Genomic DNA, 27,903 nt, shown 5'->3' with positions numbered 1-27,903 from the left:
CTTCTCCGAATACTGCAAGGCACATAATATTTCCCATTTCTCCATATGCTTCTCAACTCTAGTAGGTACTGAAATAAACGGTCTCACATGTTCACTGCAGCGTTATTCACAATAGCCAAGACATGAAAGCAGTGTAGTTGTCTTTCAATCAATGAATGGATAAAGAAGATCCAATATAGCTATACAATGGAATCTTATTCAACCATGAGGAAGAAGGAGATATTCGCAACAACCTGGATGAACCCTGAGAGCACTGTGTTCAATGAAATAAGTAAGACAGAAAAGGACAAATGCTGCATGAGATCACTTATATGTGGAATCTAACATGACAAACTCAGAGAAGCAGAGATAGAGTGGTGTTTACCAAGGAGGTGAGGGAAAAGGGAAGTATGGGAGTCAAACTCCCAGTTGAAAGATTAACAAATTCTGAGGATCTAATGCATAGCCCAGTCATTAGAGTTAGTGATATTGTATCATAAACCTGAAAGTTGCAAAAAGAGTTCATTTTAAATGTTTTCAACACAAAAGAAAAATCACAATCATGTGACTAAACTGGGTATTAACTAATGTATCAAATCAACATACTTAGACCTTAAACTTACACAATATTATGTGTCAATTATATCTTAATAAAACTGGGTAAGAAAATAAAATTAACACAAAATAAAGTCCCATAAAAACAGAACTGCCACATGGAATCAAAGAAATAATGTGTGTGTGTGTTAGTCGCTCAGTCGTGTCTGACTCTGTGTGACCCCATGGACTGTAGCCCTCCAGGCTCCTCTGTCCATGGGATTTTTTTTTAGGCAAGAATACTGGGGTGGGTAGCCATTCCCTTCTCCAGGGGATCTTCCCAACCCAGGAATCGAACCCAGATCTCCTGCACTGCAGGCGGACTCTTTACCATCTGAGCCACCAGGGAAGCCCTAGAAAAACAATAGGGCTGCATATATGTTAAACTTATCTAAAGTACTGAACATTGTTCTAGATTTCATGCAATGCCTGCTTTATAGAAAGACAGGAAGAAAGAGAAGGAATAGGAAGAAAGTAGAATATAAAAGACCAAAGCTAGAGCAGAGAGAGGAGGCAGAGATGCATGAGAAGAGCATGTGAAGGACAGAAAATGTAAAAGGACACATAGCTGAATTTTAAGGAAATTACTCTGCATGACACTATGGCATTAGAACTTAAGAAATTCCCCTTTTCAGGTATTGATAGTTCTATGTAGATCAGACAAGACGCTTACAAGAAGCATTATTTGTTTCTGGTAACACCAACCACAGGAAGGGCCGAAAAGGATGTCATGGTAGAAAAAGCAGAACTACCCAACTACCATGAAAAGAACAACAACAAAAATTGAAAGTCTGAGGGCACCAAAATAGACTGTCTGTGCAAAAGATGATTATAGTAAAACAAGGAGGAAGCTGAACCTCAGTTTTGGAATTACTGAACTGTGCAAAGGCAGAAACCAATCTGCACGGTCATCAGCACGGCAGAGCCAAACAACTCCACATTCACAATGGATACAGCCAAACCTAGACCCCAGAAAACTCTTGGAGCACAGCTACATGGCTACTTCTGAAGCAAGGCTTACAACCACTGTCTTAGGCATTTGTGCCTCAGTGTGGAGGCTATCTGGACAACAGATTCATAAGGAAGGAATTCAGCAACCATCTCTGCTTCCTAAGAAACCAGTACAATATCCTGGCCTAGAGAAAGCCAAGGAATTCACTTCAGGAAAGATCAAAAGAGCATGGGTTGGCTCTCTTCTGAGTGAAAACTGAATTTTTTATTAAAGCTGGTGGGAGGAGCCACTCCATAGAGGATGCATGCATAAAGCGGCGAGGGAGCAACTTCCTGGGTCATTGTAAGAAAGTGAGCAGGCCGTTCATTGCTTAACCACCCTGTAGGTTATATACACTGTTCCACACATCTTGCATTCCTGTCCTAGACTCCTGTGGACTCCCGTTTCACGTTTACACTCTTACAATTTAATCACAAGGCCTTAAGGATTCCAGATCTCCTTCCCTCACTCAGTCTGACATTCTCCTTCTTCCTAAAGTCCAATTTTATTTATGTGCCTATATATTGTACCATCGCGGCTCTGCATACTACTGCTTTTCTAACATTTTGGTTTGGGGGAGATTCAGAAACCTTCATTCAGGCCATTTTCACATCCATTATCTCTTTGTTTCAGTAAGTAGTTTTTAGCTCTTCGTTACTTTTTTTTAACAGGTAGTTCTGAATTCCCACTCGTTGGACAACTCCACCATCATCGTTGAATCTGTTTCTCTCTAAGCACTTTCATAAACTCAAATCCATCAAAATCATTGACATTATGCTGTCTTCATTTTTAACCTCTTTCATAATTTAAATCATTATCTTTCAATCTAAGAGTAGCTTTTGTATGCTTTATTCTTATTCTCCACTCTTTTCAACATTCACCTTAACTTGTCTTAAAAATCTGTATTCTTGGGACTGCCCTGGCTGTCCAGTGGTTAAAACTCTGAGCTCCAACGCAGGGGACACAGGTTTGATTCCTGGGTTAGGGAACTGAGATCCCACACCCCATATATCATGTGGCATGGCCAAAAAAAAAAAAACACACAAAACCCTAATCTCTACTCTTGTATTTAATCTACTTAAAACTGAACTGACCGAATATGGGTCTTTCCTGACTATTTTTATTGTTATTCATAACTGGTAACATGAGATTACATTTTTAAACGTCTTCTCCACGGGTTCGAGGTAATTTGTCTCAAACATCTACTCTTCTATTTGTCTCAGGGGTGACTTGGCTGGTCGGGTTGTTCACTTCCAACTTGCAAGACACATGGTTAGATCTTGTTCATGTAGCTGCTTGCTCAGGCAGTGGAATAACCTTTCCAGGCAGAGCGAGACTAGCTTTCAGCCAAAAGAACACAATGGGTGGCTGTACTCCCTGACTTCCTTCTAAAACTTATTACTGCTCACTCTGCTCTTCTCTTTTTCAGTCGAGTTCCTTCCACAATGCTGCCGCTTCTGAAATAACTTCTTGCTCATGTACACGTGCTGTGTCACTCTATTTCGATCCTTGTTGTAGAAGCCAATATGATTTTAATTCTCAGTTTGTGATTTTTTTCCCTCTCTACTCTCGTTCACTCTCTGGACAGTCCTTTTCTGGCTTGACTCAATTGCTGTAACCCAATTTCTTTCTCCCTAAAAGCATACCTCTTCTGCATCTTAAATCTCTGTGTTATACTTTCTTCAGTGTATCTCTTCATCATAGCTTTCAGTTCCTCAATACTTAAAATTCTCTCGTCTTCCTAGCTATAACCCATTTGCCCTGACCTTTTCTGTTCTATATATGGATTTTTCTATACTGTGAGAAGGTTCCCTGATGGCTCAGCAGGTAAAGAATCCACAAACCATGCAGGAGATGTGCAGGAGATGTGATGCGAGTTTGATTCCTGGGTTGGAAAGATCCCCTGGAGAAGGGAAGCAACCCACTACAGTATTCTTGCTTGAAAAATCCCACCAACAGAGAAGCCTGATGGACTACAGTCCACAGGGTTCCAAGAGCTGGACATGGCTGAGAACATACTGTGACAGACCTAAAAATCTTCTCAATGGTGCAAACTTACTATAAAATTATTGCAGCTTCTTGATTAATATCTTTTAGAATTTGACTCCTTTTTGAATTTTTTATAAAAATTATACTCAAGGTTACATACCTTAGACAGTTATGTATGAGGACAGAGATGGGTAAGAATCGTCTAAAGAGGAAATTTTTAATACCTTAAACTTACACAGTGCTATATGTCTATTACATCTCAATAAAACTGGAAAAATTTTAAAAATAGACAGTTAATCTATTCAGAGTCTTATTTATATCTACCAATGTTTGTTCAACTACCTGATAAGATATACAGGGAAGCAGGAAAAGGTAGAGATTGTCAATGGGGGAAAATGACTAGCAAGACAGTCTAGAAATTTAGACTTTCTTCTATAAAAAAGTGAGAGCTATATAGATAATCACTATATGATGTGAAGAACTGACTCCTTGGAAAAGACCCTGATGCTGGGAAAGATTGAAGGCAGGAGAAGGGGATGACAGAGGATGAGATGGTTGGATGGCATCACCAACTCGATGGACATGAGTTTGAGCAAGCTCCGGCAGCTGGTGATGGACAGGAAAGCCTGGCAAGCTGCAGTCCATGGAGTTGCAAACAGTTGAACATGACTGAACAACTGAACCGAATTGATACAGATAGTCAAATGGACATACGTACATCTCAATTTTTTAACTTCTAAAACAACTCTGCATTAGAAGATGCAAGTTTAAAGTGGATCTTCAGGTTAAAAGAAATAAATGTGTCAAATAACACTAACCAAGCACCTGTTTTCATACAAAATAGAAATGGTTTTCCTTTGAAAGAATGTGAATTTAGCTTCATAGTTTTTAGAAGTCCGGTAAAAACTGTTAGAGGCTGTCACTTTACAGGTTCTGCAGGAAATACGCTAGCCTATAATTCAAAGAGGTCAGAAGTCTGTTTAGACCTGAATGCATCCCTTCCTTTACACTCTCTGTCTTCTCAGGAGCCTCTGTCCTCTCTGCTTCCAGACTTCCATCTGTTGCCATGGATACCTATTCCTCAGGTTCTGACATGGGATTCTCTCCTCCTTGCTGGCCCAGTTTTTGGTACCAAGTACTGTTTTCTTGCGGAACAGCTCTGACCACAGCCCTAGGGGCACTCTGGGAGCTTTTTCTTCTCTTGACTCAGAGCAAGGGACACAAGCACTGAATAAATGGAAGGACCAGATCTTGAAAGTATTGACAGCAAGCCATGATATAAGATGAGACTGATAAGATTAGCAAAACAATACAAAGATTAAAAAAATGTGATACCTGATGGGCCAGGATATAGATATTGTGTCCAACATCCTTTGGGGAAACATCATCATCTCCGCCCTCATCATCCCCATGATCGCATTCCAATCCTTGGTTATAGGCATTCTTCATCACATCCACCTATCAAAAAGCCAATAGGAACATCAAGACTTGAAATGCCACAAACAATGTGCATTTGCCTCATTTATGGGGTATAATAAAAAACTGGAATGCCTCCTAAGACTTGAAAAATATACAAGAATTCTAAATGAAAATGGCGTTGGAAACCTTCTTCATTTAAATGATTATGGAATTATTTTCCTACAAAATTCTTTGTCTTCCTTGGAAATTTTGGCTTTGATTTTTGAAAGTTGACAGTGCTAAAGTTCCCATGAATTAGGAGACTTTGGAACCCTGATAAGCATCCATTATTTATCAAGGGTCCACTAATAACAAGAACACATGGTGCTGGACAGACACCATCCTCTGCCTGAGGACCCAATGGTGGACATGACAGAGTTTCTGCCCACAGGGAGCTTACCATCCAGTGGAAGGGTCAGCAAGAGGCCAGCATATATGAGGATGAGGAAGTGTCTTGCTCTTCCTAGCCCACTGCCTTGCAGATACTATGCTGTCATTAAATATATGTTAAATCAAATTGCACCTTATCTTCCTCTTTATCTACATTCTTCCACTCTGTTCCTTACTATTAAAGAGAGCAAAAGAGGTCCTTCATACGTCATATTTCTCTACCCTCCCTGCCTCTCTGCTCTTCTCCCAACCTTCCATGTTTCCTGTTAACATTACACATTGCTTCCATATCCCTTCCCTGTACCTCCTGGGCCCACAGTTTGTTCTAATATTTAGCAAATGCTCTTTCACATCAATGAACTTATCCTGCTTACACATTAAAAGTGTCTTCATAGAGTTGCCCATAGCACCAACAGGGGTACTCAAACAACCAGGACTTAATTATTAGGGGAATGGCTATACAGTTTGAGAATGTTCTCAATGCTTTTGAAACTCAGTGCTGTTAAAGCATGCTGATATTTCTTCATAATTCCCATGTCACAGTGAGGAGGAAAATATAACCTCTCCAATAGGAAGACAACACTAATGATCTCTGGGGATTTCCCATCAGGTCTCCATGCAATTTTGTCCAGGCTGAACACTGTCCTCAGTTGAACACGAGGACAACTGCAAAAGATATTTATTCTGCTTTTATTTTCAGAAAGAGGTATAAATATAATTTTTGAGGGGTGCAAACATTTTTATTTATCTTCCTCACATGTATCCTAATACACAAACTAAAGCAAATTTTTTTTTGGGCAAAAATCATTTGCAGATAGTTCAGTCAAGTGTAACAAGCCGGTTAAGAAAAGTATTTAGAGTGGACAAACCAATGAAGTCATAAGGACCCAAATCACACAGGCCTTTGCGTTCATAAGCCTTCTGAGGTATCAGTAATGGCAAGTCGTGATGTGCCATCAATGTCTTGGCAGAGCAGGGAAAGCCTTAGACTTTTCCCCTGACATGTATACTACACACTGTCCCTTTTAGGTTACACATTATTGACATGACTTTCAAAAGTGCTCTTACCAGTTCTCTGGGTCTCATGTTGAAAAGAATCCTTTCTGCATTCTCGCTGTCATGCCTGCTTTCCATGATGGCCAGCAAAAGCTTGGAGGCATTGTTCTAAAGATACACATTGAGTTGATGCACATGAAAAGTCTATTTCATGGATTAAGGATCCCCTGCATGTGTTTCAGTTGAGATTATCAGGACTATTTTTAAAATCAAGCACAATTGTAAACTCCTACTTTTCAGTTGGCTTATTAATGTTTTAAAAGAGAATGTTTTATTTTATTGTCAACACAAAGATAAAAGCAATGAATCATTCGAGATATGTTACAAAGGAAATTTTAAATATTGCTATAAAGGCATTTTAAACACAAAATTGACTTTATATATGATACATTAAAATATAATCATATCTTCCTTCACTATTTCCTAAGTAGGCCTTTATATGAAGACAATCTAACAAGACAGTAAGGTGAACCAGTATCAATGACATATTTTACAAAAATGGCATATAGTTCATTAGAATTTAGCATAATTGTTTTTAACATGAAACATCAACTCATAGCAAATCAAAATCTTAAATAAATTTGATCAATAATTAGTGAGAATTAATTTACAAAATTCTAAATTCATGAGTTAGAAACAAAATATAAATTTATTGATAACAGTTTAGACTCCCTACATGGTAATATATGTATGCAACATTTTAACAAGTTGGGTTGTAGAATATTTTCTATTTTTTGTTTAATAGAAAATAAAAACAGTTCATGTTGTCTTTGGTGCTTCCTAATTTGGTTTTAAAAATATATTCTCTCAAACATGTTTACCTATAGAAGAAATCTTAAATGTTTCTGATTTAGCCAATTTATTATACAAAATGGGTACCACACACTTACAGAAAGTCTTATAGCACAAAGCACAATATCCTCAACGTTTGGGATGATGCTCCATTTTTAATTTCTACAGATTTGCACAAATCCTAAAATTCCCTTTTTATAATCCAGCATCCCACACAAACAACATATCTTTTAAAAAGTAAGGTTCTAGAGTTAGTGAAGACCTTACATCTTTAGAGCAACCTGAACTGACCCAATATAATCAAAAGCTAAAACCCGGGCAACACTAACAGTACTCTCTCTAATGAACTTCATTCAGCAGCCCCAATACAAATTAGCTTAAAAATACATCCAATTTCAGAATATTGGCAATATGGTGTTCTTCCTAACCAATCTTTTTCATACTATCTTGGGGGAATAGAAATCTTGTAAATGACCTACTGAACTCTAAATCACTTTGAAAGTTCAAGAGATTATATATGCTAAGAAATCCAATTTTTATGTGTTAATAAAGGATTCTCTTCCAAAAGAAGTTAGAGTCCTTAGACCAAAAAAAAAAAAGCCAACAAAACCCAACAACAACAGTAACAATAACAACAAAAAAACCTACTTATTTTACAAATTCAGCAATTTATAGTCCAGGTCAGTTATGAAATGTAAATTAAAAGGGACAAGATATATATATATATATATATGAAAAAATTCATGAAATTGTATAGTAAATGAGTACAGTTAAATATACTTAAAATTATACTTGTTTAAGTAATTAATTTTAAGAGTAAATGATATATAATAAAACCTTAACATTTTTTTCATATGACATCTCTATAATGTTCCAGGGAATTTAAAATTAAAAGTATCCTACATACACCTTCTAAAATTTGCCAGTATACTATATCATTCTGTCTTACAAACATTGTTCTCATACTGGCCATTATGTACAAAGCCTCATGGATTATTTAGAAACATACACTCATTTCTCTTAGTAAAATATTATAAATATTTCAATTCAAATTCATTCATTTTCTATATTACATATACCTTGACCTAGCCAACTGTCATATTTTGAAAAGGTAACATAAGTGAAATTTTAAATGACCCTTTTTTCAAAACAGATTTTCATTTGAATAGCTAAGAATATCTTCATACAAATAAGTCATACCTTATGATTTAGGGTTCCTCCCCATAGGTTTGAATTTGTAAATAATCTATATGTCTATACTTTGTTTTAGTTTATTTTTTAGATTTTTTTTTGATGTGGGCCATTTTTAAATTCCTTACTGCATTTGTCACAATATGGCTTCTGTTTTATGTTTTATTTTTTTGGCCATGACATGTGCGATCTTAGCTCCCCCAACTAGGGATTCAGCCCACAACCCCTGCATTGGAAGGTGAAGTCTTAACCACTAGAGTGCCAGGGAAGTCCCCTATACTTTGTTTTAAGTTGATGAATCCTTCAGTATTTCTCCCAGTTAAGTTATATCTATTAAACATGAGATTTAAAGGTGTAAGTCTTTAGATAAATGAAAGGTTAAAAAAACCCCAAAATCTAAGGCTTCAAAATGCTGTTTCTTTCTGAAATATGGTTAAAGATGAATTCAAGATGAAATAAGTTTTTCTCTAGTAACTCCAATTAAGCTATCATATAGGCCAGGCTGACTTTGCTAACTGAAGAATGAAGTTAATGAGGAAAAGGACACAAGTGCAGTCTACCTGAGAATCACCTTCTTTCTCATTTATGAAGAGAAAGATCCAAAGCTGATACCTATTGCAAATAAAAATAGTGAAAACATACAAACATAACTCTGTTTGCTTATTAAGAGCCATCAGCATAATCTCCACATAGGTAGGACATATATGCATTCCATTATGAAATCTAAATCTATATTTAGAAACAACTATAAAAATACCATTTCTATCCTTCTCGGCCATCAACTTACCTATAAAAGGTAAACTTTATCCTCTGTGATATTGGATCAACCCTATGTTTACGGAAAAATTTTAAATAAGCAATGTTTTTAGTTCCAACACCTAACACATCCAGTCTTTAATAATTCATCTCAACTGAATATAATGTCTTTTTATTTGGAACTATATAGTTTCTTGTGTATATTCACTTATTTATTTCCATTTGAACAAAAAGTTGAAGAAATTTTTTTCAAAATGCCATTGTGCTCCTGACTTCTGATAAATGCAACTGCTATAAAGTACACACATGATTTAAGCTAAAGCAACTTCTCAAAGGGGGCTTCCCTGGCGGCTCAGTAGTAAAGAATCTGCCTGCAATGCAGGAGATACTGGTTCGGACCCTGGGTCAGGAAGACCCCAGGGAGAAAGAAATGGCAACCCATTCCAGTATTCTTGTCTGGAAAATCCCATGGACAGAGAACATGGGGCTGCAAAAGAGCAGGACACGACTTAGCAACTAAACAAAAACTTCTCAAAGGGAGCTTGAAAATGGCTTACTGTATTAGGGAAAAAATTAAAATTCTAATATAAAAGAAAACAACTTTTAGAAAATAGACATAAAACGAAAACAGAGCCCTCTTCTACCACAGTTTCATTAATTGTGACTTGTGAGATAGAATTCTATAGTCAAGATGAATTAAAAACACATGGCAAGTGAATGTTCAGCATCTTATGTTCCTCTATATAATGAAAAATAGAAAAGAAAAGCAGTGAAACAAAGTGGCTGCTTAAAAACACTTACAGTAAGGTATTCTCAAGTCTTATTAGACACTTTCTCAGGAATTCAGTGCTCATGCTTTTACTTTCCCTTTCTGTCAATTCATTACTTGAAAATATGATAAGACCTTGCTTTTCAGAAGACCTACTTGAACATTTAGAGTCAACTCTGAAAGTGAGTTTTATATAGAGAATGTCACTTTCCCCTTCTCCCCAGTGGGTTTATTTTACCTTTAGCTGGAGCACCAGGTCCATTCGATATTTACCAAGAGGGTTTATGTCATTTAGAATCAAAGCAATGATGATATCAATTCCATTAGATTCATGAGTAGCTATACACGTCTAGAAAACAAAATATTTTAAAAATAAGTCTATTTACAACATAAGAGCACTAGAGGCCATGACATAAAATAACAGAATCACCTTAGCTTTTTAACCTTTAAAATACAATTAAGATTTAACTTTGAGAATAAGTCTAATATAAGTCAAAGATTTAACTTTACATATTCTTTTACATAGAGTCTATTATTTGATTAGTGTTAATTAAATGACTTGTATGAAGAACACGGAGAAAGATATTGTATGAAACAGGTATCTTTTCAGGTGAACCATTTTTGTAGAATTTCAAAAAACAATGGTTAAGTAAAACACTCGGTCTATAAATTTTTATATGTCCTTCGTTAGAGAAATTCTTTAAATGTAGAATTTTAAGATCTGATCAATTTTAAGAGAATATTCCTATTTATAAAAACCTTATGCCCAAGGTTTGTAAGTCAACTTTATCTGTAATGATGTGGCATCTTCATTTCTCTGCTATTTAATGCTAAATGAGTAACAATCTGTGCTGTTGACTGTGCTGGGAATACAGTCACTCCTGATATTTCAGACATCGTGTCAATTATGCTGGTTGAGGGAAAAGGTTAGCAGATTCCTTAAACTTAAGCAATTTATAGAGGAATCTGATTTGGGAAAAGTTTATAAAGTACCCTGAGAGATAAATGTCAGTATTTTGAAGGTTAGGGCCTACCATGCTAGGACTCTGAATTTAATTCATTTTATACAACTTGAAAATTGGAAACTCATGGGTTGGAATTTGTGGAACTACATCTTACCATGCAGCACCCAGAATCAAAGGGATTTGAAAAATTGAAACCCAGGTAAAATAAACGAGAAAGAGTAAAATCAAGGTAATTCTGAAAGGATTGTTATTTTTCAGGATGGGCTTCATTTCTCTCTTCACAAGGAAATTTTTACTACCCTGACACCAAGGAGAGGTATCTTCCATTCATCTACATTTCCTGAGGTTCTTCTGATCATGACAGTGGTTGCTAAACTTAGAGGAAATCAATTTGCAGATCATTTCTGAAATTTGCTAGCAATTTTCCTTCCTTCCACATATTTCCAGAGCACGGGGTTCATAGTAAGCTTATTTTTAGGGTATATGGGATTTATGCTATATTATTATTAATTTCTGTTTTTAGCTAACTTGATTTAGTAACTTTCAAAACTCAGTTTCATTTTCTTAAAAAACCCAGAGTGGAGAATACATGCTTTCTATTATAGATTTACTTGATTTTAACCAACGACAAAATGAAATCTTTGAATCTGCATATATTTCCTTAACTTAAAATCAATAGATTTTCTTATATTATTTCCCTGGAAGAGTGAAATATAATACAGAGCAAAATCCACAAACTCTTTCACCATGTCACATGCACATTACAGGGGATAAAGATCCTCATAACAAATTATTTATGCCAATAACTGTCATGTTTTTGTTCTACATACCTATGTATGTACATGTATGTGTGTGTACTTTGTACATATATGTCATATAATTTGCAATAGAAAAGCAATTACTTTTCAACATTTCTTTCCTGTATCAAGCACTGACATTTGGTCTCAGTGGTTTCTTTAAAATTTATATCCAGAATGTGTGTGATTTGAAAATTCTTCCTTCCACGGTGGATCCATGCTTGTGATGGTAGCTCTATAACATCTGTGCGGATGTGGAGTCAATAAACTCCAGGCTGCCCCCCGCCCTTTACCAACCCAAGTATTTCATCTTCTACTTCCTCTCTGTGTCTGTGATATCCAAGAAAATGGAATCAGAGACAAACACTCTGAAAGAGGGAGTCGAAACTTTGCCCTGGAAAATGTTATACAGTCGAAAGCACACTCTGTTTAGACTCAACCACAAGTCCTGAGTTTTAAGAATGACCCTACAACTTAAAGAGATTCCATTACTCTGGGACCCTGGACATCACTTAATTTCTGAGTCACAATCTAGCTATCAGCAAAATGGGAACAATATAACCTATTTGCTACATTTACTGTCAATATAAAGATGGTAATATACACAACCCACTGCATGGAGCTGAAGAAGCCAAAGGGAGCCGATGCCACAAATCCTGGAGAGAATGACTAAAGGTGAAAACTGATCAATGACGAAAAAATATATTGTACTCTGATTTTTATCTCGGATGTTTTCATGGGAATTTCCTTTTACAGTGAAATTAAATTAAAATATGGCATAGTATTTGCTAGTCTATAATTCAGTCTTTGTATGCATTGTTAGGAAAGTAAAAATATCTGGCAAAGTAAAAGAAAAATCTTTCAAATGCACACAAAGCTTGGCTCTTTCACCAAGTTGATCCTTTGGCTAACTGGTCGGAATAATTTTCGTGAAGGACTGCTTTTAGTTACCTGATTTTCATGGCATGGACCTTGGCAATACTCAGTCAAGCTCTCCAGAGTCTGGTTGACCAGCACTACATTCTTCTCGTTGATGTAGAGACCCAAGAGTCCCAGGCCCCCTGTTGTACTTCCACAAATGCAATCCAAAAACTGAAGGGTCTCACAGACAAGGTTGTAATTTGTTTTGTTGTTTTGATTCCTCAGGAAGTGCTAAACAACAACAAAAAAATATACCCAAGGCATTAAAAAATAATCACTATGCTAAAGGTTTTCAATTTTCTTTCTAAGGGTGTTTTATCAACTCAAGAGGATCCCCATGGCAATGTGGAACAGACCTGCTCTTTTTTTTTTTTTCCAGATTTTATTTTATTTATTTATTTATTTTTTACTTTACAATATTGTATTGGTTTTGCCATACATCAACATGAATCTGCCACGGGTGTACATGTGTTCCCAATCCTGAACCTCCCTCCCACCTCCCTCCCCATACCATCTTTCTGGGTCATCCCACTGCATCAGCCCCAAGCATCCTGTTTCCTGCATCAAACCTAGACTGGAGATTCATTTCTTATATGATATTAGTCCATGGGGTGGCTAAGAGTTGGACACAACTGAGTGACTTCACTTTCACTTTGCACTTTCATGCATTGGAGAAGGAAATGGCAACCCACTCCAGTGCTCTTGCCTGGAGAATCCCAGGGACGAGGGAGCCTGGTGAGCTGCCGTCTATGGGGTCGCACAGAGTCGGACACGACTGACGCGACTTAGTGGTAGCTGCAGCAGCTACGTGTTTCAATGCCATTCTCCCAAATCATCCCTGCTCTTTATAAGGAAGTATTCACATTTATTACATTTCTCTTGGGATTAAGAAAAGAGAGAGATATTTTCCAAGCATCTATATTTATCAATACAGTTCATAAAAAACATTCCTCAATGTCATTATCTTAAAACTATATACAAAGGGCAAAAATAATTAAGTAGCAGGTAAGGAGAAAAGAAAAAGGAAACCAGAAGAAGTTAATCAGGGAAAGAAGCAATTGAACACTCAACTAAGCAATCCCTTATACATAGTGCAGCTTCAAATGATTCAACCAATATGAAGGGCAACTTGGAGGACCTGTCAATATTTGGAGTAACAGACAACTACAAAGAGATCCAGAGCACACTGCTTGTAACAGCCACAACTGAAAATCACACCATACCAATCACAATGTGACTGATTTAATAAACAATTGTATACCCAAACACTGGAATACTCAGAAGCTATAAGCTATAAGAATGAGGTACTTCAGGGGGCTTTCCTGGTGGGTGATTCAATCATTGGGAATCTTCCCTGCAGTGCAAGAGATGCAGGTTTGATCCCCGGTCAGGGAAGTTAGATCCCACATGCAGTGGAGTAATGAAGCCCGCATAGCCTGTATGCTCCAGAGCCTGCCCATCACAACTAAAAGATCTCATATGATAGAGTGAAGATCCTGAGTGTGCAACTAAGACTCAATGCAGCCAAATAAATACATAGCTACTTAAAGAAAAAGAAGGACGTACTTCAATATGTACTGACATAAACACAATTTAGTAATAACTTAGACCTTTTAGAACTAACACCCCCAAAAAGATGTCCTTTTCATTATAGGGGACTGGAATGCAAAAGTAGGAAGTCAAGAAACACCTGGAGTAACAGGCAAATTTGGCCTTGGAATGCACAATGAAGCAGGGCAAAGACTAATAGAGTTTTGCCAAGAAAATGTACTGGTCATAGCAAACACCCTCTTCCAACAACATAAGAGAAGACTCTACACATGGACATCACCAGATGGTCAATACCAAAATCAGACTGATTATATTCCTTGCAGCCAAAGATGGAGAAGCTCTATACAGACAACCAAAACAAGACCAGGAGCTGACTGTGGCTCAGATCATGAACTCCTTATTACCAAATTCAGACTCAAATTGAAGAAAGTAGGGAAAACCGCTAGACCATTCACGTATGACCTAAATCAAATCCCTTATGATTATACAGTGGAAGTGAGAAATAGATTTAAGGGCCTAGATCTGATAGATAGAGTGCCTGATGAACTATGGAATGAGGTTCGTGACATTGTACAGGAGACAGGGATCAAGACCATCCCCATGGAAAAGAAATGTAAAAAAGCAAAATGGCTGTCTGGGGAGGCCTTACAAATAGCTGTGAAAAGAAGAGAGGCAAAAACCAAAGAAGCAAAGGAAAGATATAAGCATCTGAATGCAGAGTTCCAAAGAATAGTAAGAAGAGATAAAAAAGCCTTCTTCAGCGATCAATGCAAAGAAATAGAGGAAAACAACAGAATGGGAAAGACTAGAGATCTCGTCAAGAAAATTAGAGATACCAAGGGAACATTTCATGCAAAGATGGGCTCAATAAAGGACAGAAGTGGTCTGGACCTAACAGAAGCAGAAGATATTAAGGAGAGGTGGCAAGAATACACAGAAGAACTGTACAAAAAAGATCTTCACGACCCAGATAATCACGATGGTGTGATCACTCACCTAGAGCCAGACATCCTGGAATGTGAAGTCAAGTGGGCCTTAGAAAGCATCACTACGAACAAAGCTAGTGGAGGTGATGGAATTCCAGTTGAGCTATTTCAAATCCTGAAAGATGATGCTGTGAAAGTGCTATACTCAATATGCCAGCAAATTTGGAAAACTCAGCAGTGGCCACAGGACTGGAAAAGGTCAGTTTTCATTCCAATTCCAAAGAAAGGCAATGCCAAAGAATGCTCAAACTACCACACAATTGCACTCATCTCACACGCTAGTAAAGTAATACTCAAAATTCTCCAAGCCAGGCTTCAGCAATTCGTGAACCGTGAACTTCCTGATGTTCAAGCTAGTTTGAAAAAAGGCAGAGGAACCAGAGATCAAAATGCCAACATCCGGTGGATCATGGAAAAAGCAAGAGAGTTCCAGAAAAACATCTGTTTCTGCTTTATTGACTATGCCAAAGCCTTTGACTGTGTGGATCACAATCAACTGTGGAAAATTCTGAAAGAGATGGGAATACCAGACCACCTGACCTGCCTCTTGAGAAATCTGTATGCAAGTCAGGAAGCAACAGTTAGAACTGGACATGGAACAACAGACTGGTTCCAAATAGGAAAAGGAGTCCGTCAAGGCTGTATATTGTCATCCTGCTTATTTAACTTCTATGCAGAGTACATCATGAGAAACGCTGGGCTGGAAGAAACACAAGCTGGAATCAAGATTGTTGGGAGAAATATTAATAACCTCAGATATGCAGATGACACCACCCTTATGGCAGAAAGTGAAGAGGAGCTAAAAAGCCTCTTGATGAAAGTGAAAGAGGAGAGCGAAAAGTTGGCTTAAAGCTCAACATTCAGAAAACTAAGATACTGGCATCCGGTCCCATCACTTCATGGAAAATAGATGGGGAAACAGTGGAAACAGTGTCAGACTTTATATTTTTGGGCTCCAAAATCACTGCAGATGGTGATTGCAGCCATGCAACTAAAAGACACTTACTCCTTGGAAGAAAAGTTATGTCCAACCTAGATAGCATATTGAAAAGCAGAGACATTACTTTGCCGACTAAGGTCCATCTAGTCAAGGCTATGGTTTTTCCTGTGGTCACGTATGAATGTGATAATTGGACTGTGAAGAAGGCTGAGCGCCGAAGAATTGATGCTTTTGAACTGTGGTGTTGGAGAAGATTCTTGAGAGTCCCTTGGACTGCAAGGAGATCCACCCAGTCCATTCTGAAGGAGATCAGCCCTGGGATTTCTTTGGAGGGAATGATGCTAAAGCTGAAACTCCAGTACTTTGGCCACCTCATGCAAAGAGTTGACTCACTGGAAAAGACTCTGATGCTGGGAGGGATTGGGGGCAGGAGAGAAGGGGACGGCAGAAGAGGAAATATCTGGATGGCATCACGGACTCGATGGACGTGAGCCTGAGTGAACTCCGGGAGTTGGTGATGGACAGGGAGGCCTGGTGTGCTGTGATTCATGGGGTTGCAAAGAGTCGGACCCGGCTGAGTGACTGAACTAAACAACTTAGTAATTAACTTAGTAATAATTAATCTAGTAACTGTTGTTATTCAGTCACTAGGTCATGTCCAACTTTTTGAGACACCATGGACTACAGCGCAACAGGCTTCACTGCCTTCACCATCTTCCAGAGCTTGCTGAAACTCATGTTTGTTGAGTTGGTGATGCCATCCAACCATCTCATCCTCTGTCATCCCCTTCTCCGGCCTTCAATCTTTACCAGCATTGGGGTCTTTTCCAACGAGTTGGCTCTTCCCATCAGGTGGCCAAAGAACTAGCATTTCAGCACCAGTTCTTCCCATGAATATTCAGGGTTGATTTTCTTTAGGATTGATTGTTTTGATTTCCTTGCTGCCCAAGGGTTCTCAAGAGTGTTCTCCAACACCACAGAGCAAAAGCATTAATTCTTTGGCACTCAGCCTTCTTTATGGTCCGACTCTCACATCCATACATGACTACTGGAAAAACCATAGCTTTGACTAGATCGACTTTTGTTGGCAAAGGGATGTCTCTGCTTTTTAAGATACTTTGTAGGTTTGTCATAGCTTTTCTTCCAAGGAGAAAGCATCTTTTAATTTCATGGCTGCAGTCACTGTTCAGTGATTTTGGAGTCCAAGAAAATAAAGTATGTCACTGTTTCTTTTTTGCCCTCATCTATTTGCCACGAAATGATGAGACCAGATGCCATGATCTTAATTTTTGAATGTTGAGTTTTAAGCCAGCTTTTTCACTCTCTTCTATCACTCTCATCAAGACGCTCTTTAGTTCCTCTTTGCTTTCTGCCATTAGTGTGCATATCATTTGCGTATCTGAGGTAGCTGATATTTCTCTTGGCAATCTTGATTTCAGCTTGTGAGTCATCCAGCCCAGCATATCCCATGATGTTCTCTCATGTAAGTTAAATAACGAGGGTGACAATATACAGCCTTGACATATTCCTTTCCCAATTCTGAACCAATCTGTTGTTCCATGTAAGGTTCTAACTGTTGCTTCTTGATGTGCATGAAGGTTTCTCAGGAGGCAGGTAAAATGGTCTCATATTCCCACCTTTTAAACAATGTTCCACAGTTTGCTGTGATCCATAGAGTCAAAGGCTTTAGTGCAGTCAAGAAGCAGAAGTAGATGTTGTTTTTTTGGGAATTCCCTTGCCTTTTCTATGATCTAATAGATGTTTGCAATTTGATAAGATAAATACTACAGGGCTTCCCAGGTAACGCTAGCAGTAAAGAATCCACCTGCCAATGCAGGAGACGCAAGAGACATGGGTTTAGTCCTTGGGTCAGGAAGATTCCCTGGAGGAGGAAATGTCACCCCACTCCAGTATTCTTGTTTGGAAAATTGTATGGGCAGAGGATACTGCGCTACAGTCCATCAGGCCACAAAGAGTCAGATAGAAGTTGGCAACTGAGCACATACACACACGGGATTAACAAACACACACTACCACATATAAAATAGGTCTTCCCTGGTGGTTCAGATGGTAAAGAATCTGCCTGCAGTGTGGAAGACCCAGGTATGATCCTTGGGTCAGGAAGATGGTCTGGAGAAGGGAGTGGGTACCCTCTCCAGTATTCTTGCCTGGAGAATTTCATGGAAGACGAGCCTGCTGGGCAACAGTCCAAGGAGTCACAAAGTGCCAGGAGCCAGCGTGAGGAATCCCACCCATGGCAAAGGTCATGAGGAAGGAGGCCTGACATACGCAAAGGCGGGATCAGGCCTTAGGGGACCCCTGGACATTCTCGAGCATCTACCCCCAAAACCAGAGTCTGCCTACCTTACTGCATTATGCTTTCACCTACACTTCTGACATTATGGGGGGCTATCCCCCACCACCTCTCTCTGAAAAGGAGTTAACTTAGAACTCCAGTTAATAAATCTCCTGGGTGTAACAAGAGTGTTTCAGTCCAAAAATTCCTCTGATGGCTCTCTAACCTGCCTGACAGGTTTGTCCGGCCACATGTGATTGTTCACAGCCTCCCAACCGTGAGAGGCACGAGATACCATAACCTTTCTAAATACAGATTCTTTTGAGAAGTTAGAAAATTATTAGTATAGTATTAGTGACTGAGTTAGAATTTATACCGGTGGAGGGTTTCATTGTTGAGCCAATATATGCTGCTAAGCCTCCATATCCCTTGCCCCTTATACACACTAATTGATATAACTAGCATATAGGAGAAATAAGTATTAACCTTGATATTAATCACATTAGACTTTAGGCTAAGTAAATTCTTTTCTTGATTATAGCCCACTGCACCTTTGCCCCGCAGGAATGCAACTTTATTTGGTGCCTTCAGAGGGTGGTGCCTGACTTAAGAAATATAAGAGAAAATATATTGGAGAAAATAAGTTTTCTGGTCGACTAATCATCATCAGAAAGGGTCATAAAATGTTAGCAGGCCTCTTGGTCAGAAGATGATGTAAATCACCTGAGAACTTTGTATATCAGAAAGAATGCAGAAAGAAAGCGTGGTTTCAATAAGGGTCAGGACTGCTCACCCCACGTGACTGTATTTTCCATTTATCTCTATGTATGGCTTAAAGTATAAAAGCGGCCCTGGAAAATAAAGAAACAGACCAGTTCCTGGAAAGACTGGTTTCCCTCGTGTCGTCCTTTCTCGTTCTCTTCTTTTCTGGCTGAATTCCCATCTGGAGCGCGGAGGCTTGCTGGGCCTACTACTTTTGCCTGGGCTTCTAATATCTGAACGGGGAGGCACTTTGTGTCTCTGCTCCTCTGGGAGACCGGGAAGACACCTGTGGCCTATGTAGGTGGTGCAAACCCCTTGTCTTGGGGTTTTATTTGTTTTCCACGTAAACCAAGTTATTCAGCCTCTTTTCTCCACTAATTTTCCTACTACACTATTCTTCCCTAATCTCTCTTTATATCTCTAACTAAATAATTCTTTCCTAATTGCCGACTCCGTCCTGGCTTTGAATTACCCTGGACCCACCGGGGTTGGACCCCGGCAAGAAAGAGTTGGACATCACTGGGCAACTAACACTTTCACTTTCACATATAAAATAGATAAACGTTAAGCATTTACTGTATAGCACTGGAAACTATTCAATATCTTGTAATAATCTTTAATAGAAAATAATTTAAAAAGATATGTGTGTGTGTGTATATATATATATAAAACGGAATCATTTTGCTGTAGTCCTGACACTAACACAATACTGTAAATCAACTAAACTTCAAAAGCAAGAAAACCCTCTTCTATATTAATCTGTCTATAATAAAAACATATATTAACTCTGTTTATAATGCTGCTGCTAAGTCGCTTCAATCGTGTCCAACTCTGTGTGACCCCATAGACGGCAGCCCCCTGTCCCTGGGATTCTCCAGGCAAGAACACTGGAGTGGGTTACCACCTCCTTCAATGCATGAAAGTGAAAAGTGAAAGTGAAGTCGCCCAGTCATATCCAACTCTTAGCAACCCCACGGACTGCAGCCCACCAGGCTCCTCCATCCATGGGGTTTTCCAGGCAAGAGTACTGGAGTGGTGTGCCATTGCCTTCTCCACTGTTTCTAATAGACATACATTAACTCTGTTTATAATAAAATATAAAGATACTCTGTATCCTCAGTCAAGAAATATGAACTGAGTTGGCAATGATGAAGGCCCTCCAAGTCTTACAAAACCCAGAAAGGTACAGATGAGGCAAAACTGACCTTATTCAACAAATCTCAGAGTCCTAAGGTTAGAGGATACCCACTGAGACTGGAGAGATGTGAGTTGAGGATGCAAAGAATGATACTGTAGGAATGCATAAAGGAATTTTCTTCTCCTTTTTCTTCACCCAGATACCAAAATTTCTTCCCATTTCAGAAAAGCACTATTGTTCTTATTATCTCTCCAAAACGTTAGTTTTATCTGAATTTAATCACTATCATCATAGGCTGGATGCTCAGCTCTCACACAAAACAGAACAAGTACCTGCAGCTCCCGGTTGTGATTCTCACAGAGTAACTGCAGAAACCTCAAAATTGGCTGCATGATGGCAATGGCAGGGCTCATTGTTACTTCCTCGGTGGACTTGTCCTCGGCATTTCCTGCTTCAGGTCCTGCACACATGATGTCTATTTCTGGATCCATTTCTCTTCTGTATACACAGTATGCTTTGGATGTGGCTGAAGAAGCTTCCGTTAACTGCCCTTTCATTCCCTCTTTTAAATGTAATGATGAATCTCTTACTGAAAATAAAGCAGTATTCATATTTATGAATTAATTTTCATTTGCTAATTTAAAAAAGACAGTTACCCAAATTCTCTAACAGTTGGATTTCAAATCACCTGACAAGAGGAGCAACAACTTTTCCCAAAAGAATCTGAAGGAGCAACCAAAAAATTAAATATGCACTGGGATATTTTTTTTTAAAAGATCTTAACGCTTAGCCCATTTTAGAAGGGCTCCTGTCTTTCTGATAAATATAAAATTAAGAGCTCCTAAACACAAGAAAGTGAGAAAATAGTACAAAGTTCAAAATATTTATACAATTTGTTTTTACTATCCTGATGACTTTGTTATTCCAAATTCCAAGAATCTTTCATAGAGTTTAGTGCTATAATTCTGGTTCTTACAGTTTACATTTCATGAGCATTCAGAAGGGATGGGTAGTTGTTCTTTACCATGAATTTCACGACGAAATAAAATATTTTCATGTCACTAGCTGCTTTGCACTGATAATTCCGTGTTTGAGGCTGACCCCACAAAGCTGTCTGAAGGTCAATACCATGACCACAATAATTCAATGACAGTGTTCCATATACAGAGGCACAAGTGGCATAATTAGACTAAGGTAAGTGAGATGACAAAGAGAAACGAGCTCTAAAAATTGCGTTATCCACTTTTCTCCTACTCATTCTCCCAAATACTCAGCTAGTCCTTCACCTCTCATCCGTGGGCCAGATGTCATCAGCTCTGTGTCTTCATCCCTTTTTTTGTTACCTAAGTCGATGGTGTTAACTGTCACTGTTGATCTTATCTCTTTCTGAGCAGCCTTCATTCGGTCGTAGAGAACTTTGAAGAATTTTTCCGATTTTTTTTGTTCATGTAACTGCTGGTAGAAGGAATACTGCAAGAAAACGTATTTTCAGACATCGACCCTCAAGGATGTTTGAAATAAACACAAGCATTATGGATAAAAGCCCATATTTAATGTGCTGCTCATGATTATTTCATAAACTGACAGCTTTACCAGTCTCCTATACTACTTACTGTGTCCTAATAATAGCTTATATTTGCTTAGTACTTTCCACTAAAATTCAACATAATTTTATGTTATTGAAGTCACCTTTGGTGATTATTTGTTTTAAAATTTCATAAGAACACTGTAAGAGTGGTATGCAAAGAGCTCTTTGATTTTTATATTATTATGAAGTCATGTTTTGTGCAGTACTGTGTATTGAGGTCCTACTGTGTTCCAGGCCCTATGCTGTGAAGTGACAGAACACTCAGGAAAAATAGCTACAATTCCTGCCTTCATGACTCTGTAATCTAGACTGGAAAACAACCATTAATTCTGTGATCATCCTGGTAAATGTGAGCCTACAAAGTTATTTTTCTCTTTCCCTAAATTATTGTATATTTAATTTAGACTGTGTTACCATGGCAGCCTCACTCATAGGAACCCACTGATAAGTAGGCACTAAGTCCCTGGGGTATTTTATTAGCTACATTGTTTGCATAGGATCTAGGAGAAGCCCACCATAAAACGCAAGACGTGAACTCTGCTTCACAATCAATAACGATATGGAAAGGATTCAACAGTCAAAGTATGATAAAAACACATCTCTGGAAATAACGGACCTTGAGATCATCTGCCCTAATCACTGTCTGCTTGGAGAAGTATCCAGAAGAGGTATGAGTTAGGGAATGTGATGTGCTCTGAACAAGAAATTTTAAGTTATTAAGACTAAAACCACGGGACAGATACAACACAAGAGAAATACAGTAAAAATAATTAATAAAGATAGTAATTCCAGTCACTGTACTGATATGAGAAGAGTTATATAAACTTGATGAGAGACAATGGGAAGAAAACATCTGAAGAAATAATGACTTCCAGATCAAGTAGAATTGACTGTAATCCAATAGAGTAGACAATTTTGGGGAGTTTGGTTCCTGCAGATACCCTTTCTGAAAGAGTGCCTGAAACCATGACTCACAGGTCCTGGGACTTGCAGGTGAGAGTCTGTCTAATGACATCAGGCCTGGAAATGGATACCTGTCTTGAAATTTCTGCTGTGGGTGATGCACTTTCTCAAAGCGTTTTGATAAAGTCTTACAAGTCGGTTTCATACCTACAAGCGGGAAGCACTAGGCAGAGGGCTAGCAACAATTCAAGAAAGCAGGCCAAAAAGCCACAGTAACCATAGCAACCACAGTGAAACCATCAAGCTGATTATTAATTCAGAGGATAAAGGCAGATTTCAGAGACCTTTGTGGTCCCATAAATTACACTTATGCTTGAACCCTAATATTTTCAATATAATGGCATTAGAAGGCAGAAAGGGATTCCTATATATTAATGAGGAAGATATAGAACTTTGTGGTTCTATTAACACAAAGTTTTATAATTTTTGTTGTTCCTTGACATGTATTATCTCATTGATTTTTTCAGGACAACTGTATGATGAACACAGCATGCTTATTTCATTTTATATATCAACAAAATAAAGTTTGGTGAATGTAAATGACTTTCCCAATATTATATAATAGTAATAGAGATGGGATTTAAATCTAGATTCTCTGACTCTAAATCACTATATAAAATGACCCTTTAAGCTCAAAATAACAAATGATTTACATGGACTTTTAAAAACTAGAAAGGAAATCAATCCTGAATATTCACTGGAGGGACTGATGGTGAGGCTGAGGCTGCAATACTTTGGCCACCTTATGCAAAGAACTGACTCATTAGAAAAGACCCTGATGCTGGGAAAGATTGAGGGCAGGACGAGAAGCGGGTAACAGAGGATGAGATAGTTGAATGATACCAACTATAGTTACCAATGATAGTTGAAACTTCCCAGGAGTGAGTAGACAGAAGGATATTTTAGAAGGACATTTTAAATATTTATTATTTATTAGCTGCATCATATGGGGTCTTCTGTTGTGGCATCTTTGCAGCATGTAGGATCTTAGTTCAACCACCAGAAATTGAACCCATGACCTCTGCATTGCAAGTTGGATTCTTAACCAGAGGACCACCAAGATAGTCCTGAAAGGAGATGTTTATAGCAGTTAAGAGCACAGACTCACTGACTCATGAGTTTGAGCAAGCTTTGTGAGATGGTGAAGGACAGGGAAGCCTGGCATGCTGCAGTCCCTGGGGTCACAAAGAATTAGACACAACTGAGTAACTGAACAAAAACAACAACAAACCTGAACAGTATGATTTTAATAAAGATAAATAGTATGCTTTTATAATATATATATAATCTCAAGAGGTAGCATAACAATTTAATCCCTCACAAAGGGAAACCACCTCCATAAGCTTCAGAGTATAAGGGAAAACTCCTCATTTTTTTTCAGGAGCCAAGGTGACAGATAAACAGTTCCATGTAATAGAGGAAGGACTTTCCCCCAAGAAGGATGGAGAGCAACTAGAAATGGGAGGGCAGAGAAGAGAAATGAAGTGAGGACTCAGAGAGATGAAGTAATACTAGGGTGTAATGCAGGGTGATCAGTCAGTGAAACGTCCCAGGAGTGAGTAGACAGAAAGATATTTTAGAAGGACATTTTAAATATTTATTATTTATTAGCTGCATCATATGGGGTCTTCTGTTGTGGCATGCAGGCTTAGTTGCTTTGCAGCATATAGGATCTTAGTTCAACCACCAGAAATTGAACCCATGACCTCTGCATTGTAAGTTGGATTCTTAGCCAGAGGACCACCAAGACAGTCCTGAAAGGAGATGTTTATAGCAGTTAAGAGCACAGACACTGGAGCCTGTCTACATGGGCTCCAATCCTAGCCTGATTTCTAACCAGCGAGCTTACGTGTATCTCAGATTCTTCTTTGGTAAGATGAGATAGGATTCAAGTTCCTGCACAGGTTGTTGTGAGGATTAATCAAGCTAATACACAGAAAGCACTAAGAAGAGGGCCTAATATTTAGAAGGCATTATTCACATTGTTGGAGAAGGCAATGGCACCCCACTCCAGTACTCTTGCCTGGAAAATCCCATAGATGGAGGAGCCTGGTAGGCTGCAGTCCATGGGGTCGCTAAGAGTCGGACATGACTGAGCGACTTCACTTTCACTTTTCACTTTCATGCACTGGAGAAGGAAATGGAACCCACTCCAGTGTTCTTGCCTGGAGAATCCCAGGGATGGTGGAGCCTGGTGGGCTGCCATCTATGGGGTCGCACAGAGTCAGACAGGACTGAAGTGACTTAGCAGTAGCATTCTCATTGTTGCTATTATTAGTGTACAATTTGAAATTGTAATTTAACCATCTTCTTCATCCTCCCCTCAACCAATTTTTAATTAAGTACATTTAAACATATAAATTGATTTATGTAGCTAGGAGGGTAAAACTTAAGAAAGGGCATCAGATCCCTAATTCAGGACTACAGAAGCTGGGTGTCAAGACAATCCCTGAACTAAGTAAGCAAGACAACAGTGGTCAATGAGACAATTAGAATATAAATCCCCCTGGATTTTGACAGAAGTCTTGGGGAGGGTAAGCATTCCAGCTGACCTCAATTAGACATCTTAGGGCCAGGAGCACACAGTTGACATCTGGGTTACACAATGATGTAGATAAGTGAGAAATCTGGATAGTGTAAGACTGGTAAACAAGACTGTCATAACCCTTTTAAAAGATTTTCATAAACAAAAATCACTGAATTCTATTTCATCAAGTATTTGTCAAATGGCTATAAAGCTGTAGATATGAAGAACAAGACATGATCCCCCTACTTTAAAGAAGATGACATTTAACTGGAGAAGCAGAATATTATATAGATAACAACGAAGCAAAGCAGCACAGGAAAAATGCCAAGTGAGCATCCAAGAAGCAAATGTTATGGGAGCTCAGATAGAGGAGTGGTCCCAAAGGCCACAGCAAAATAGTGAAGACTTTGTAAATAGAAATGGACCATTCATTCATAGGGATGTTCACTTCCAATTATTTACTGAATCCCTAGGCTGGGCCAGACATGGTGCCAGAAACAAGGGATGTGAAGATGGAAAACATGTGGTCTCAACCTCTAAGGATTCATAATTCACTAGACAGAGCCTGCTGTACTCATGAAGAGGTGCACACACACACATGCAGAAATGCTACTGCAGATATCTGCAGGATATGGCAGAAGCATAGAGTCACTAGTGGACAATTCTGCCCAGTGGGACGTGGGGTAAGAAAAGGCTTCCAAGAGAAGTTCATGAGTTGAGTCCTCAGAGAGGAGAAAGTGACATGAGAAATGGCACAGCACATCTGAGGAGCTATAAAGAGCTTAGTACATCTGGTGCACAAGAGAAAGGATGGAGGCGGGGAGAGATGGAGTAAGGATGGAAAGTTAGAAAACTTGAAGAGACTAGATCATGAAGGAGCATTTGCCTTTATAGGGGAAAGTGACTGACTTTAAGCAGGAGAATAACACGTGTTTTGGAAAAGTGTCTTTAGAGGCAACATGATTTTTTTTTTTCGTGCTTAATAAGATGTGATGTCTACTTGCCATGAATAGGGAAAATAGATTCTGGAATTTCCAATTAGTTGTTTGAAACCTGGAAATACCTTGTTAGTGAGTGGCAGGGCTGGGAGGAGGAAGGCTGTTCCCTGGGAACATGTCCCAGCTCTCAGGATCACACAGTGAGCTCTGCCTTTAGGTATGGGGAAGTTCAGGGGCAACTTGGCAGGAGTTTCTAAGTCACGTGTGTGCCTTCGGGAAATGGTATGATCCTACGTGCAGGTGAGCGCACTGCTCACTGGATTGGAGCACTGAGTAGATGAACGATGACTCTCAAGTCACCCCTCCTGAGCTGAATGAGTAAACAACAAAAAAGAAGGAATGGTTCTTCTCTGCCCACAACAGGGAAAGCTTCAGCTACTCAGAGGCAGCAGGGTAACAAGCACCAGCAGATTTGGGGAACAGGGAACAGAAGAGTTCTCAGTTTCTAAAAAAGTAACTGAGATGCATGGTGAATGTTATCAGAACTTGTTTCAATGTCAAGTACTGTATGAGGAATTTATATATATATATATTACCTCATTTAATAAATGCACTTAATTCCTCTTTTTACATATAATTCTTGGATAAGTCAAAATGTCCTAATCTGCTTAGTCAGCCTAAAATTTCCCTAAGCAAATGAGAATTTCTGGAATGTTCTGCTTCACTGAGTAATTTGCAAAGTTCTGCTTCCCAGGTGGTTCAGTGGTAAAGAACCTGTCTGCCAATGCAAGAGACTTGGGTTCAATCTCTCGATCAGGAAGATCCCCTGGAGAAGAAAAAGGCAACTCATGCCAGTATTCTTGCCTGACAAATCCCATGGACAGAGGAGGCTGGCAGACTACAGTCCACGGTTGCAGAAGAGTCTAACATGACTTTGTGACTAAACAACAACAATGTAGTTACTACAGCAAATCAAAAAATTTATAAGGATAATGTGATACAAAGTTGTTGTGGGTTTTTTTTTCTTTTTGAGATAGTCATGAGAAACTTAAAGAAAAATCATTACTTGGGTTTCCAAGACAAAGAAGTAAGAAATACAAAATAACCAAATGTAACCAACGACAATGATGGTAAGCAGGTACCTGAGTTTGTGTGTTTCCTCCTTCCAGCAAGGCAATGCCAAGTAAGATGCCTTCTGAAAAAATTCTGTCATTTTTGGTATTCACTATGACATCGATGACAAGTTCAGATGCACCTTCTTTATCCAGGAGACACTGAATATCTGACATGGATATCCCCATCTTATCTGAATCTTGCCCAGAAAAGCTTCCTGTGATTAGGAAAAATAAACAAGTAAACCTTTGTTAAAAGGCAAAATTAATTCTAAAGCTCAAATTTGTTTCATGAACCCAAAATCATACAAAGGTTTTTAATGTGCTTTATACTTATTTTTCCAGTTTTATTGAGATATAATTGATATATAACATTGTATAAGTTTAAGGTGTACAACATTAATAATTTGATATATGTATATACTGCAAAATGATGACTACAATAAGATTAAAT

General features: G+C 38.5%; 1 protein-coding gene across 2 annotated transcripts in view; it reads right to left on the bottom strand.

The window, feature by feature from the left end:
• Positions 1–27,903, bottom strand: part of ITPR2 (inositol 1,4,5-trisphosphate receptor type 2) — a 596,562-nt gene that overhangs the window by 169,259 nt on the left and 399,400 nt on the right. For both annotated transcript variants that reach the window (XR_001918100.1, XM_005680737.3), the window contains exons 39-45: positions 27,480–27,667; positions 21,608–21,791; positions 20,654–20,910; positions 12,679–12,879; positions 10,204–10,314; positions 6,470–6,565; positions 4,889–5,011 (exon numbers count right to left, since the gene is read on the bottom strand). Coding sequence is in view for 1 of the 2 variants with exons in the window: in XM_005680737.3 (XP_005680794.2) it covers positions 4,889–5,011; positions 6,470–6,565; positions 10,204–10,314; positions 12,679–12,879; positions 20,654–20,910; positions 21,608–21,791; positions 27,480–27,667 (1,160 nt within the window). In the remaining variant the exon portion in view is untranslated. The remainder of the gene's footprint in view (positions 1–4,888; positions 5,012–6,469; positions 6,566–10,203; positions 10,315–12,678; positions 12,880–20,653; positions 20,911–21,607; positions 21,792–27,479; positions 27,668–27,903) is intronic.

The sequence above is a fragment of the Capra hircus genome, chromosome 5, assembly GCF_001704415.2.
Source record: "Capra hircus breed San Clemente chromosome 5, ASM170441v1, whole genome shotgun sequence".
Taxonomy (NCBI): Eukaryota; Metazoa; Chordata; class Mammalia; order Artiodactyla; family Bovidae; genus Capra; species Capra hircus.
Note: the sequence above shows the minus strand (reverse complement) of the source record. Positions and strands in the feature narration are given on the sequence as shown.